The following is a 15,457-nucleotide window of genomic DNA, read 5'->3' on the forward strand; positions in this document are numbered from 1 at the left end:
ACGCTGAGGCCTCACTCACACCTTCGCATCTAGCATACAACATGATGTAAACAAAGGGTAAGTGTCATGGCCGCCCCAATGCATTTCCAATGGAAGGCACATGGTTTGACACAACATTTTTGTTGCATGGCTTTCGGCTGTGTTTCGACTGCCCCCTCCCCCTCATACAACAAAAATGTTGTGTCAAACCATGTGACTCCCATTGGAAATGAATTGCGAGCTTGCATCAGTAAACAAGTCTCATGCATCAGCTATACAACAATCTGTTGTGCAGGTGTGAGTGAAGCCTGAGGCCTCTGGAGCCACTGCACTCTGGCCTGGCCCACCACAGGGTGCTCTCTATCAAATCTCTGTCTGCAGCCCTCCATGGCCACACGGTAACACTAGTGATGTCAGATCACATGACGCGGAGAGCCAAGAGTATGCAGGGTGCCGTTCATTTCAAACGAGCATTAAAAACAGCTGGTTTTACTGATTAACATACTTTTAATCACAGAAGAAGGAAATAATTAGTGAGATCATCTGGTTTAGTGTTGGGATCACATGATTAGACCATCCTGCCTCAAAACAGTGCACTGCTTTTTTACTTAAAGGTCATATTGACGACAGAATGATTTTAGCTTTGTAAGATTATGAGTGATGACCACCAATATACATGTGTGTTCTGTTCTTTGCTCTGGCTAATGTGCTTGTTCCCCTAAGATTACCTTAGACGGAAGGGGGAATTGGCTAACCAAGTCCGACATCTAGTGCGTTAATGTTGTTTCTTGCCCATTTAAGTGTTTGGCAGATTCCTCTCATAACCTTTCACTGCATGTGTTCAATTATAGTCAGACTGTACATAAACAGTTCAGCCACAGTCTGCACATTAATCTGAACATATAGTAGACACACAGTCTACTATAACCTCAGGTGTGTCCCTTGTTAAATTGTTTCCAAACATTCACAGTGTAAACGTGTTTTTATTTAAGCTGTGCAGTGAAGTATAAAATAAAAGATCACATTTTGTGAGATCACCAGTAAAGTCATACTTTGATGAATGTGCTTAAAACTGTGTACCGGGGTACATGTGTATCTACGTATCTTGAGGATGCCGTGGCTTGGAATCAAGTGTGGTTCAACAAATGTAAGTAAGTTGACCTGGGAGGGTCCATTTGGTTACGTGTGTAGTTGGGTGAGGACTCGCCTCGGAGTCGGGATGCTACACCTTTCCTTTCTTTGTGCCCCTCCCTCGCATCCATCCTTGGCATGCTGCTCTTAGGCAGGATGTTGCCACATAGCGGAACCCTCTCCCCTCTGGGGGACGTTCTAGAGTACACAGTGTGCATGTTCTCCAGCATGTTGTTGAGGAGGACGTCAGTTCAGGAACACATGACAGTGCTTTTTCCTCAGCAGGGAAGACTTGTTCCTGTGTGTTCCAGTCAGGAACTGTTGTTGCTGGGTTCAACCCACTGCATGGGAAAACATTCTGCTTGGCATGGCATGCAGGAATCACAAATTATATAGGATATTTAGTGGGATTAACACTGTAAAATCCTCAGTGTTCATTTAAAAAGAAATACAGCTTGATACCTCAAAAACAAATATAGCTGATCTATCAAGCTCACAAAATCATGTGACATGTTTATTCCTGAAATACATTTTTGGTAGAAAAAACAAAACAAACCCCATAGAAATGTGAAATTAGTAATCATAAAAATGTAACAATCACTGTTGTCCCTATAGTCATTACTACTAGTCCCACCAGGAATTTGCACCTCTGTAACTGCTCTTTATAATAATTAAAGACATGGTTAGACGTATGGTCATTTGACCAGTCACTATGCTTTTACAGCATAAAATCCTGTTCAATCATACAAAATTCCAAGCAACTTTTAAGATAATTATGTAAACAAGCAAGTCGGCACACACTTGAACTTGAATCAATCGTCTCTTTTTTTTCCAAATTTCTGCACATTTTTAATCGATGTGTCTTTGGTGAATCTCCGCAACACCTTTCACGGCACTGAGCGACGTCAGCAGGTCACAGATCAGTGTAGTCCACAGGATGTGCCGTTCTGAGCGACGTCAGCAGGTCACAGATCAGTGTAGTCCACAGGATGTGCCACAGGATGTGCCGTTCATGTAGTAGGCATTCATCCAGATCTCCTGTATTACCATTTCCCTACGTTCAATCCTCTCTGCACGTTCTGCTGCCTCAGTCACGTACGTCACTTCCTCCCAGTCATACCCCGACTTCCTGTCTGCGGCCGAGATCAAAGAGCTGCCTGTTCCCTCTTCTTCATCATCGTCGTCGTCGTCGTCGTCGTCGTCGTCGTCGTCGTCCTCCTCCTCCTCCTCCTGGCTGGGTTGGTGGGGGGGCTTTGCTGTGGTTGTGCTGTCTCTGAGTAGGCGCCCCCTGCAGCTCACTCTGACGGATACAGCCAGCAGGGTGAGCAGTAGGCCGACACCCACGCTAGAGGTGAACAACAGTGCAGCCATCTCTGGATGCTCTGCAGAGCAGAGAGGACAACTTACTGTATAACACAGGTTTTCAAATGTAGACAAAAGAGCAACATTTACAAACTGCCATTTCGCAATGGGGACGATGCAGCAAGAGGCTATGACTACATGGAAGCCCTTGGCATGGAAAGGTTTGGGAACCCCTGGTATATATAGCCAATGCACAGTTTACCTAATTTGCAGATTTTGCATTAGATTTGCACCAATGTGTGATATTTTTGCAAGTGTATATATGAGCACAGTACAGTATAGCCGAACTCTGCAAAGCACTTTTCACTAGCCGTGGTTATAACTTATATTGCAAGAAAACTTCTAATATAATGTAATTCACTAGCTTATACATAAACATTGTACTTGTGCATGTTAGATTGCCTACCTTTGATATAAGCATAGGTAATGAGAGAGTTGCTCATCATTGCTCCTGAGTTGTCTGGTAGGCGAGAGCCTTTGGGAAAAGGCCGCTCCAAATCTGTTGGAGGAACTGACAGGAAGGGGAGAATCATGTGGGTTAAAAGGAGAGAGCAAACTTGAAGGGAGGCATTTTCTCATCTGTCAATACTTAAAAAACACACCTACTTTGTGGGGAAAGGTCTTAAAGTAAACTCATAATATTGAATATTAAGTCATAGGGCAATAAACTGCCAGCAATGAATGCCAACATATTCAAATAGTGAACATCTGGTTTTGGAATGAAACTCTTAACTGTGGCTGCAGTGAAAGACGTGATGATATTACCTTCTTCTATGTCCAGTGTGGGAGGTGAGGGGGACCCGAGAAGGGCCAGATCTACCTCTTTGAGTAGGGTCCCTGGCACTAGTTGGTAGGGAGAGAGAGAGAGACTCCACTAATGACATTCCATCAGGGCAAACACACCTAACCTGCAAGGCTCTCCAATCTCAAAGAGCACAATTACATATTCGGAACAACAATGTCTGGGTCTACAAGGCTAACCAACATTGTTCTGTTCTGTGTGCTCAATATATTGAGCCAACTTTATGTGTCAGAAGAATTGTGCCACCACTGGACTGAAGTCAAATCTGAAACAATTGATGACCGCTAACATTGTCGCTCGATGGCCTCGTTGGCATTTGGGCCAATTACAGGAAGTTTGGCAGGAAGTTCTCCCTGATTCTCCAAGCTGAGATCAGAGTTTATTGTTTTCTATTTGTGTTGCTGGGTGTGATGTGAGCTACTAATGGACCCAGATCACTTGATAGGGAACCTGAATAGAACACTAACACAATTAAGTACTGTACCCCAGAGGTATAGACAGTCACAAAGCCACGGAGGAGTGCCCTGGGCACAGCCATATTTGAGGTGTCACATTAAGCACACAGCATTGATTGCCTACAACTGGCCTGCAGGGCACTGCTCCATGGATTCATCTATATCCTGACTATATCAGGGCTATGGGTGTAGTGACTACAATGTGAGGTAGAGTGCCTTAAAAGTCTGTAGCCATGGTCTGGGCTGGCTCCTAGGATGATAATCCAGCCTGACAGCGTGTGCAACGTGGTTGCCAGTGATTAGCACTGCAGCCAGACAGTGTTAACCAAAAAACATCATGTTGCTAACCAAAGCCTAGCGTAGCAGTGAGTGGATTATCATCATTACACTTAAGAACCCAAGGACACTTTATATTGGAAAAGAGTTTAAATAACACAAAACAAGCACAAGTCCTCCTATAACATAAAAGAGGGTCTAGAATCCCCAGCCCCAGTCAGGAAGACACCTACCACAGGCATAGAGCACAGTGAGGTACTTCCTGGTTCCTGGGAAGCAGGGGTCCTTGAACGTATGGTTGCCGACAGCGATGAGACACCTCTGTTTGCCGTAGCATGACTGTGTCACAGTGTGTACTGCCTCATGGTTAAAACACTCTGAAAGAGATGAACAGAGAGAAAGCAGAAGAAATGAAAAAAAAGAAAATCTGCACACCATTTTATGCTCCCAATTATATCTTTACTGAAGTGGTAACGTTTCGGACCGCAGCCCTTCCTCAGACCTTCCAAACAGGAAGGGCGAAATGTTACCACTTCAGTAAAGATATTCTGGGAGCATAAAATGGTGTGCGGATTTTTTTCATTTCTTCATTTGTGACTTCATTTTGATCCAGCACCCAGCCTATATAGGTATATTGATGTGCGTGTCCTTTTTGGCTGTTTGTTCAGCCTCTTCTACTACAGAGAGAAAGCAGAACATTAGAAACCATGGTACGGCAGTGGCTCAGGGGTAGAGTAGAGCATTCACTTCTAGTCATTTTTACTAGTTGACTAGTTTTTTTCTTTGGAAATAAATATTTGTACATTTAAAAACTGTGTAGATTGGTGACTATAACTTGAGGCCTACAAAATCGTGAAAAACGTCTTATCAACTAGTCAACTAGTACCAAAAAGGTTGACTAGTGGATATACTAGTTGAATAGTCGACTAGTTGCTTAAAGCCCTAGGGTAGAGTGACCAGTTCAAACCCGGGCTTCCCCAGAGTTAGTGTCGAATTGAGCAAGACTCTGAACCCCTAATTGCTCCCGATGTGCAGGTTGGTACCTTGCATGGTTTCCTCTGGCATCGGTGTGTGAATGTGTGTTTGAATGGGGGAATGTAAAGTATACAATCTCTGTAAAGTGCCTTGGATAAAGGAACTATATAAATGCACCATTTACCATTTATGGTACAGTAGTTGTGTACAGTATGTGTGTGTGTGTGCGTGTGTGTGTGTGTGTGTGTGTGTGTGTGTGTGTGTGTGTGTGTGTGTGTGTGACTGTGTGTAAAAGTCACATGCATGCTTGGCTACATTCGGGCAATCTCTGCTCACCAAACGGGGTCTGTTGTAAGGAGGGGCAAGTGTGGGTCTGGTCTTGACCCCTGCCATAGACAGCTGCGTAGATGTTCAGCACCTTGTGGGGCTTGCAGCGCAGGGCCAGGCTCTCTCCATCGCACGCCACATGTCTTCTGTGCTCCGCTGAGTCAGGGCACAATGAGGACAGAGTACAATGAGGACAGAAGGCGCAGTGATGAGGTAGACTTTAAGTGAGCACTGCATGGCTGACATAAACAACAAAATACTGTCCACACACTCAAGTCTTCAGTGTTAGTCAGGACCTGATGAATGTCAGGTCGCATGGGCGAAACGTTGTGTACCTGATTAGTGATTACTGTACAATGCACTTTTTTCTGAGCTACAGTACAGCTGTGTGCAGACGTCTTACTGTGGCTATTCATTTGATTAACTTATTTGACCTTTAAGCAAGATATGTAAAGCGATTTCAGTAGCTGTTCTATGCATAAAAGGCATGATGCAAATATTGTACAATATATTGTTTTATATATACATATATACACACAAATTAAAATTTGTCATGTTGCTACAGTATTAGTCACTATTTGATCATAAATATAAGCAAATTACAGCAAGTAGGTGGTCCTCCTAGTAGCCCCGTAACCTTGGTGGGCCCTGGAGCGGAAGACCTCCCCTCTTAATCCCCTACTGACTGTGCTAAAGCTAATAATAACGTTGGGAAACCACACACACACACACATTCCACGCTCATCAGTGAGCTATTGTTGAAAGTAAAAGTCAGGACAGGTGGGGTTAGTCTGTACAGAACTCACTGGGTTTACACTTATAGTCCACATGGAGGTACTTGGTGGTCCCAGGACAGGGGTCCTTCCCAAACAGCAGGTGATTGACAGGCAGCTGACAGTCTCTGTGGCTCTGGCATTCAGACAGCAGCTTCTGACCAGCCATGAACAAGAACAGTCACTCAGTATAAAAGGCTTTACAGATCAAATCATCAGGGAAAGAAAGGCCTGTCAAATCTACGATTGTGATCGTCAGAGTAGTAAAAATTAACTCACATGCAGTTAACATTCAGGATTTTACTTTGCAACATGTATGTTATATCTCAAAGTGCTAAAAGCACAATCGGATCGGCCTAGAGGTGTTTAACTCAGCCCAGGTCAAACAAATCCCTGATTAGACAAATAGAGTAACAAGGAATTCAATGAACGTCCTGTACTCCTGGTATGTATAGGTGAGAAGGATAAGTGGTGAAGTCCAGGACCCTAAGGGTTCCTTTAGGGGGTTCCAAATGGACCCTTTTACATGTAACTCAGAGGGTGTACAGTATTTTGTACACTCCCACAGTTATGGGAGTCCTTGAAATTAAAAGGTTTGAGAAACCCCTGCCCTGCAACGTTGGAAATCACTGGACTAGTAGTGTGAGTGAAAGTGCTGAATCACAGGCACATAAAAACACACCTGCAGGGCAGTGAAAGCTGAGCAGCTGTGGTTCTTGGGCCTGACAGGTGTGTCAGTGTGCGCCGCGCCGCACAGCAGAGTGCTGCCGCTGCCGTAGAAGGCAGACTGGATGGAGATGGTGGAGTGACGCGGACAGTGAAGACGTAGTGGCTGTCCGTCGCATGCAAGCACCGAATGGCCGGTGATGATCCTGGACAGGTAGTCTGTTCCGTTGACATAATAATGATACGGTTATCATCTACTCCAGGTGGTGTAGTGACCATCATCAATATCAACATCATATATAATTTCCATCATCATAAACATTATTCTAAGCCAAGCACTGCTTCTCAAAACTATTTCATATCAAGCAACCCCCCCCCCCCCCAGCTCCGGTCCATAGCCCTAATGCTTAATTCTGCCAATGCAAAGCATTAGGGCTATGGACCAGAGCTACTCCCTCCCTCACCCACCCAACCACCCACAAAACCCTAGCACAAAACATTTTGTGCTAAAGGACCCCCATAAAATATTAGTGTTCTTAAATTGCTTCCAAATTGTTCCATATTTCTCACAGCTTTTTAAAGATTTTTGAATAGCAACAGTATAGGGTTAATTCTAGTACTACTAAATACGTAGGCCTATTCTATAATTCTCCATCATCATCATCATGGCTATATTATTTATACTCTTATCATACATACTTGATACTTTACATAATCTTCTTCTTCTAGGCAACGGCTATTTATCGAATATCGACATCAATAATTTTCGTCATCGTCATGTCTTACTTGAGAAGTCTGCCAGTCCATTGAGGCGTCTGACGCACAGCAGCGGTATGAGGTACAGGAGGCAAATGACGCGACAGCACTCCAGTCCATAGTTTGCATTCCCTCTCTGTGAGATCATGTTAGGGGCGCACACACACACACACACACACACACACACCACCACACACTTCACGACTGGCTACAGGAGCTTCATACAACTTGGACCTTGGTGCCAAAATAAGCAACAGCAAGAATCCAGAAAAGTAGTTTTGAATATCAGGCGCATCTTATTCTTTCCCTAAAGAAGCCTGTCAATATAACCTTTTTTACTTATCTGTCCCTATAGGAGTATAGCCTACTATAGGCTCTAAAACATCCTACTGTGCAGAAACAGCACCATTTACTGCGTCAAACAGAATGTTCAGTCTCTTTTAGTAGTCTCTACAGCAGTGCGCACTTTAGTAGGCGACAACAGAGGAGCCTAGAAATAGAATCTGCGCAACAACTTGTTCCAAACAGACAGACGATACGCTAGAATCCGACACGTGTAGATAGATAACTCCTAATCCTTCTCGCGCTTGTCGAATTGTTTCAATCACGGATTTGTGAATGGATACGAGTGGAATGCGCAAGCAAGTTAAAGTAGCCTAACAGCTGAGTGGGAATTATGATGTGGGCGTGGCACATACATCGAGTTTTTTTTAAGGGAGGTTGGTCCAACTTGGTCGGCTCTCAGTCGTGTCGTGTGAGGCAATGCTGGCCAACTTTTTCCCACGGAACACGTGTTTACCTTTTGGATTATTTCCAAAGTGTGTTATTCCCCTCTCCATTCTTTCACTTCCCCATTATGTTTTTGTAAAATATTGCCCTTTATTCCCCTTCCTTCCTTCCTTTCTCATTCTGGCGATAATGTCTCGTGATTATTCTTCCAAAAGAAAAGACTAGATTTTTTTGTATGTAGTTTGACAGCTATAGGTATGGGCCTACTTGGACGCTTTATGATGAAACCCATTACCCTACCACATTACATTAATTTGCCTATTGATTCTGAACAGGCACTTGGACCTCAAATTGTCTTTTTACCATAAGCCTATGATCCTCAATAAAGTTCACAGCTGAAGTGTCCTTGAGCAAGGCATTGAACCCCTACCATGAAATGTTCTATGAGCAGGGCCTGGCTGTAAACAAGTTATTGTGCTTAGTCCAGTTAACCTGGGTAAACATAGTAACTTTGCTTTGCTCTCTCTTCGTCTTCGTTACCGTCAGGAAAATCCCACTTTCTCTCTCTGAGACTCTGACCCTTTTAAAATATTTTCTCAAGACCCAATAATGGATCCTGGGCCACTGAATAGCCATGCAGTGCTTATTCGTCTTCACACTAATGGTGCAACATTAATACTGTGTAATGTATTGCACAGCCGTGCATGCAGCTATCTAGTACTTACTAGCTGAGCCTGAACTTGGTAACATTTACGAACTTTACTTAAAATATAAATATATGCAGCTAATGAGTAGCCTATAGACTACACAGGCTGGTATATTACGTAATAAATATTGCATGTTGAATTATGTCATTTAGTTTAGTGATCTTATTAACGGTCTGTATCCAAGAACATGTAATATGGAACTCTTTCAATGAAGATCAGGGGCCTTTCTGGTAAACAACCCGTTGGTATAGGCTACTGTCATGCCTGCACCCAGGGCCCACAGGCCCTACACCATGGTAACCACTAGCGAGTCAATCTTCATGTCAAACTCCACAGAAGGAGTACAACAGTCAACTGACAGCAAGGTCAATCTCCCAGTACTGATCCACTGGGAGAGACTGGCAATAGGAAAGGAACTGAGGGGCGATATTCTGCATACAAACTGCAGCACAGGGCCCCTGGAAGGTTTCATTCTCTATACTAGCTTAAGCTTTAGGCACCAAGGGAGTAGTTTTTTTAAAACTCTTATGTGCCGTTATCCTTCTAAAGCTGGTGGAATTGCAGTACAAACAAATATATTTTATTAACGCTGCATGTGTTTGGACCACTTTCACTTAACTATTATGTCCATAAACCCACCTGCAAGACTCAGCCGAGAAAGTGAAATTGTTCGGGTCTGTGACAGTAAATTATTTCCATCAGGAAAATGCATGTTGAGATTTGTGTTTGTTGATGGTGTTTGCCTATACTGTAAGTAGCTATTGACTTCAGTAGACACATTGCTCACAAGACATTAGGGGTTATAAAAGATTTTGTAAAAATTCCAGCCCAATCGGATTCAGGTGCAAGATAAAATAATTACAATTACTTGAAATACTATGAAGTATCGATCCATCCAAGTAGAAGCCTTTGAATGTACCACAAAATCATCCAATCTAGTTGAAGTCTCTACTCTTTACTTTTTCAGAATGCAAATCTGATCAGTTCAAATGTTTCCATAACATTGTGCTGGCAATGGTTAGTTACAATGTCACTAGGGGTTGAAAACTAAGGCTTAGAGCTACCATGTGATTAATAAAATGTAACCCCAACCCATTTTATTCTGATAAATGTTTTAGTTGTGGTAGTACTTTGTAACCAAATTTTACATAAGGGACATTTTAATTTTCTATCAAATGTTTTTTTGGATTATTATTATTTCTTACCCATCCGACTCCACCAGTTAATAGGCTAATGTTGTTATATTTAGCTACTTATATTATGGGTCAGCATTTTCTGAACTAGGCTGTCCATGGAACCCGTCACTGTGCAGGACCTACGTAAACACTTGGGATAGGCAGATAATTGCATCAAAACACAAAGCAATTATGGTGTGTGCAAAGAAACATGTGAATAAAGATGGTATAGATATTTACAGTTTGGAACTATTTCAAGAACAGAGACACAACATCTGATTAAAATTAATGACGCTTTAATTACGCTTTTCATAAACAGGAAGTAGGAGAACACAATCAACCATTGTAAACAAACACCCTGTTTTGATCATCTAATGAATGATAACAAGATAAGATTAAGATTGGCTCTGGAAATGTATCGCAAAGCCTATTTCCGAATCAAATTGTGTCTTGCATTAATCATTCATCAGAAAACAAGTTTTTCTCTGATGCATAATTCTGTCAAAATGAAATAGGCTTCCCTGTATGCCAAGTATACATAGGAAATAACCAAAAATATAATAGAGCAAGTGCTGAAGCTAGAAGATGTACTGTACCAAAATCCTCCACAATGTTATAATGAATAACACAACTTTCTTAATTATTAACAATACATGAACATTTCTAAATCAAATCATTTTATTAACAATTATGATCATTTCTATTTCTACTTGTACAAATGTTCCACGTTCATCTCAATCCGAGCATCGATAGCAGCCTGTAATAGGGAGCAAAATAAGAGCAATTTAACATGGGTGCTGTTATTCACTTATTTTGGACATTAAAACATTCTGGAAAGATGTACATTCAATTATTCAAAATGTAATGGTCAAACTTTAACTCCTGTATAATGTGCTGTGTGTATATGCTATCTATCCAATGGGGCTGTCAAAGTCAACACATAACGTTAATCCCGATTCATTATTTTATTGTCATTAATTGTCAAATTGGCCATTTGCCCTACCCGTAGTTTAGGACAGTGATTCTCAACCATTTTGGCTGGTGACCCCCCCCCCCCCCCCCCCAATACTTTGACACGTATTGTGACCCCACTCATGCTGATCTAAAAACAGGCTTGTACATAACAAACACGCATGTGCACAGTCTGCACACTGAATGTGCGTGCGTGCACGCATACAGATTACTATAATATTAGGCTAAATAAATCAGCGAAACAACTACTAGCTATTAAAACTTTTTCTTAAACAGGGGTTTTGAGTACCATTATAACTTACTCTAACCATGCATCCAAGACGATGCAGCTGCAGCCTGGCGACCCACATTGGCCCTACAATTCTGCTTCTTTATGTTAACCACTTAAGCCCTATACTTAGTTGACTGGAGTCCCGGGGCTCCATTATAGCCACCCTCCTTTTCACCTCTAGTAAACAAAAGTAGATTGGCATATACTCACCAGTTCTCTTTTTGCCTCTTCTACTTTCACTTGAGCAAGAGATGGATTCTGTTGGTGGTAGAAACACTTTCAGCAATTTTATATACAAATAAATCTAAAGCAAGCACACTGGAATCAAAATAGTTGAATAACATACTGGACTCAAATCAATATATGGTTCCAATTTCTTCTTCAAGGGATCAATTTCCTTTTTTAAGTTCATGACCTCCTGCAGAGTACAGAGAAAGAGAAATTAGTATCGATGCTGGGCATGCTAAAACCTGACTATTATTCATGCATCTCAGTTTTATTTCATTAATTCATGTGCATACCTACCGTTAGGACTTCACATAACAGAAGAGATACATGCCATGTTTTAAAATATTATATATATATATATATATATATAATCTTCTTTTAACCTTCCGCCTGCCCCTCCAATTGGTTACCTCTGATAGCTCCATCATCGCCTCATGCTTAAGTGTCTCCTCCATGTTCCTGGATGACAGCAGATCCTGCATTGTTGAAAGAAAACAAACAGGGCTTTACAGGCACACATTTAAGGAAACAAATGACACCTCCTGTCCTTAAACCCTCAACCAGGTGATGAAAATCTGGGAACGCAGTCAATATAAAAAGCTTTAACCTAAAAACCTGTCAATCCCTTTGTTTTTCCTTTAATACATTTTTCAATGTAAAAGGTTGATTGTTATACAATAAAAACTGTGTCAGGTTCGCCTCATGGCCATGGGAAATATTGATGAGCACAACATTGTTCAAGTTGTCCAGCTATTATAGCAACTTCAGAATCTGAACAATGGGGTCATTATGATTTCAAAGTTAAAGTCATACACAAACAAAATATAAGCAATACATACCCCAGCCCTCTTTTTCCTGAACTTCAGCTCTTGAGTCTTCTTTTTAACAAAATCCATGGTGAGCAGTCGCTCCTCTGCTATAGCACTTGCAACCTGCTGCGCTAGGGCTGCTTTACCAATGTCCCTGTCATTTGGTAATAGATTGGACACATTAGTTTCATGTCAAGTACATTAGTTTCATGTCAAGTACATGAGTGATCTGCTTTAATGAAGGTCTGAAGTATGACTGCACAATGCAGGGGGTAAAAAGTGATCACAATATGATTTTAAAATGTGTGGCCATACATACATTTGTTTTGCAAAACAAAAAGGTTTGAAAGTATAAAGATCAACATGAAGACACTTTTACCCATGACAGTTATATTCGCCTCAGAGTACAACTGCACCTTATGAGACCTTAATACATTTTCTTACTCCTCCAAGTTCTTTCGCAGAACCACAGTGCCACCCAGTCTCTTGTTGAGGCTCTTGAGCTCCCGGTTCAATCTCCTGTCGTCCTTCTCTGCTTTCAGAAGCTCATTGGTTTGGTGATTTATTGCTGGGATAAAACTGCAGAAGACACAGCCCAGCTGTGAGAAGTGGCACAGATTTGTGCATCATGTCAAAACAAATCTCACCTCAGCAGCAATGTGACTGGTGTAATTACGATCGTACTGCAACATATATATACACTAGGTTGTCTGTATATACCATGTGCGTGTCATCCGACTAGTAATCTAATTTGCTTTAGTCAAATCAAATTATTCTTCTCACCCTGATTATTATCCAACAAGCATGACTGTCGGATAACCCTCAAATGTGTTTTTTCTAGTGTGGCCTATAAAAATTGTGCAACACGATTTAGTGCTGCACAATTAATCGATTAGTCAAAGCACTCTGAGCACTAGTTGGCTGTCCAATTCATTTTAGTTACTCTTATGTTTTTGTTATTTTCATGGAAAGAATTGTGTGAGAATCGGGAACTCAATTCTTGTGGAGGAAAATCGAGATTCACATTTGAGCAAGAATCGTGCAGCACTAACACGATTGCTCTTACGAATGTGTAAGAAAACAGACGTGCACTGGTCTACCGACTGCAACAGCCTACCTGCTCAGTGATGTGTCTTCAATTCCAAGTACCATTGCACTGTCCACTAAAGCAGACACATAGTCGGCTGCAGACTTTGACAAACTTGCACTAGTCAGCCCCACCCCCAGTAGAAGAACATCCTCCAGATGAGCAGCTAAGAAAGATAAGCAAAGCAGTTAATTTAGGCAGGCAAATATATTAGGGTCATTCAGTGCGTCATGCTGTATGCCCTAGAATGTCTCTGTTGTTACATACATAACATTGCAAGTATTTCACATACCAGAGCCATAGAACACTTCCATAGACATAAGGTTGCGGCGGCACAAATGTGGTCGGCACTCTGTGTGTACTAAATAAATAATTCTAGAGATATGGTCCTCAACTTTCATATCCATGTGAAAGTTCTGGCATAAAAGGTTTGTTTAGTCAAATATCTCCACTTTTTCCAAGAGCTGCACCCGGACATCTTTCTCTCCGGTCAAAGGGGCAGCTTCATCTGAATTCATCAAAACTTCCTCTGATCATCACAAACGTCATCAGGGAAACACAAAAGTTTGGGGCACACAATTGGCAGGTGGTGTGATTAAGTACCCAGCATCTATCGCAACGCACCTGCCAATTGTGTGCCCCAAACATTTGTGTTCATCATTCATCACCATCATTGGTGATGATGTTTGTGCTTCTCAAAAGGAAGTTTTGTTAAATCCGGTCCATCGGTCATTCCGGGCCACTCGCCCGAGAAAATGTTGTCCGTGTGCAGCTCGTTAAAACGTGGAAATATTTGACTAAACAAACGTTTTCTGCCAGAAACTTTACATGGATGTGAAACTAGAGGACACTATCTCACTCCACGTCTTTGGAATTATTTATTGGGCGAGTACAAATACATTTCATCACATTTATGCTGCGCATGTTTCATTGCAACCAGGAGCGGGTGCAATCGATCTATGGCTGTGTATACAGAATTTACGATAGTATATGAATGATCACAGACATTCTAAGGCTAGTCTTGCTGTACATTTTACGTTAAAGCTTCTAGTACACGACACGTATTTCTCTTTTACAATGTTATGTTGTTCCAGTCTACTAACTAGACAAAGGGTTCTTTTCGACCAGAGTGCTACTGGTTTTCATTTTAACGACCCAACTGTTGTAACTTAGTTTAGGCCAAGACTAATAGAATAGTATAGCAGAGTATAGGAGCAGAGTTTACAAACTAATGTGGAGTTACTTACCATCAGCCTGGTACTCTGATGCTTTGTGGTTGAGGTCATTAATAAGATGAGTGGTGGCACTGCATCGTGCTTTGCTGCCCTCTGCAAGCTGGTACAGTATGTCCACTGTCCTTGTATTGACCTCAAATGGAGGTACATACTGCTCTCCAAACACACACCTGAGCCACTGGTTCACCTGACCCACCACACCACAACACAACACACACACACACACACACACACACACACACACACACACACACACACACACACACACACACACACGTTATGGAACAGTCTGCAATAGTTACTCATTTATGGATGTTAGCGACAAAATGATAAATTACTGTACACTGTAACATGGTTGTGTGTAGCCCTAGAACGGCTCTTGTTGTTACATACAGTATGTACAGTTGAACATTGAACATGAACATTTACGAAGTATAATTAAATGATCACAGGCATTCTAGGTCAGGTTGTGTGTAGCAGTATGTACAACATCCTTCGATCACAATAATATAATCCGATATAAAATAAAACAGAATGCTAATTCCATTACCTTGTTCAACTTTTCACACATGGCATCGAGAAAGACAAACTGCTCCGACTTGTAATAAATATTGTGTTGTGTTTTCTGGCGCCCTTATTTATACATCCATGCTCGCTTCCCTTAGCTGTCAGCTAATGTCAAACGTCACATCCGGAAACCGGAGAATAAGTTTATTCCGGTGTTACAACGAAATTGTAAACC

The 15,457-nt window shown here is 41.8% G+C and overlaps 2 protein-coding genes across 2 annotated transcripts; both read right to left on the bottom strand.

The window, feature by feature from the left end:
- Positions 1-2,081: 2,081 nt before the first annotated feature.
- Positions 2,082-8,105, bottom strand: eva1c (eva-1 homolog C (C. elegans)). Its single transcript, XM_080779862.1, has 8 exons — positions 7,533-8,105; positions 6,763-6,965; positions 6,114-6,237; positions 5,317-5,463; positions 4,239-4,382; positions 3,238-3,315; positions 2,879-2,983; positions 2,082-2,492 (listed from the first exon to the last, which is right to left on the bottom strand). The coding sequence occupies exons 1-8, from the start codon at positions 7,648-7,650 to the stop codon at positions 2,083-2,085; spliced, it is 1,329 nt and encodes a 442-aa protein (XP_080635988.1). The 5' UTR covers positions 7,651-8,105; the 3' UTR covers position 2,082.
- A 2,315-nt stretch (positions 8,106-10,420) lies between these two features.
- Positions 10,421-15,382, bottom strand: haus1 (HAUS augmin-like complex, subunit 1). Its single transcript, XM_080779858.1, has 9 exons — positions 15,266-15,382; positions 14,728-14,902; positions 13,511-13,646; positions 12,838-12,972; positions 12,424-12,547; positions 11,995-12,060; positions 11,703-11,774; positions 11,567-11,614; positions 10,421-10,870 (listed from the first exon to the last, which is right to left on the bottom strand). Exons 1-9 carry the CDS (start codon positions 15,284-15,286, stop codon positions 10,820-10,822), a joined length of 828 nt encoding a protein of 275 aa, XP_080635984.1. The 5' UTR covers positions 15,287-15,382; the 3' UTR covers positions 10,421-10,819.
- Between the last annotated feature and the right edge of the window lie 75 nt (positions 15,383-15,457).

The sequence above is a fragment of the Protomyctophum bolini genome, assembly GCF_963924005.1.
Source record: "Protomyctophum bolini genome assembly, chromosome: 13".
NCBI lineage: Eukaryota > Metazoa > Chordata > Actinopteri > Myctophiformes > Myctophidae > Protomyctophum > Protomyctophum bolini.

What these genes read in the sequence shown, in the direction of transcription:
- eva1c (XM_080779862.1), bottom strand. Translation starts at nt 7,650, where the DNA reads ATGATCTCACAGAGAGGGAATGCAAACTATGGACTGGAGTGCTGTCGC. An exon ending in CAGCTTTCACTGCCCTGCAG is followed by an intron (nt 6,238 to 6,762) that starts GTGTGTTTTTAT and finishes ATGGCTGGTCAG; the next exon opens with AAGCTGCTGTCTGAATGCCA. An exon ending in GGACTATAAGTGTAAACCCA is followed by an intron (nt 5,464 to 6,113) that starts GTGAGTTCTGTA and finishes GCCCTGACTCAG; the next exon opens with CGGAGCACAGAAGACATGTG.
- haus1 (XM_080779858.1), bottom strand. Translation starts at nt 15,286, where the DNA reads ATGTGTGAAAAGTTGAACAAG. An exon ending in TCAGGAAAAAGAGGGCTGGG is followed by an intron (nt 12,061 to 12,423) that starts GTATGTATTGCT and finishes TCAACAATGCAG; the next exon opens with GATCTGCTGTCATCCAGGAA. An exon ending in CATATATTGATTTGAGTCCA is followed by an intron (nt 11,615 to 11,702) that starts GTATGTTATTCA and finishes TACCACCAACAG; the next exon opens with AATCCATCTCTTGCTCAAGT.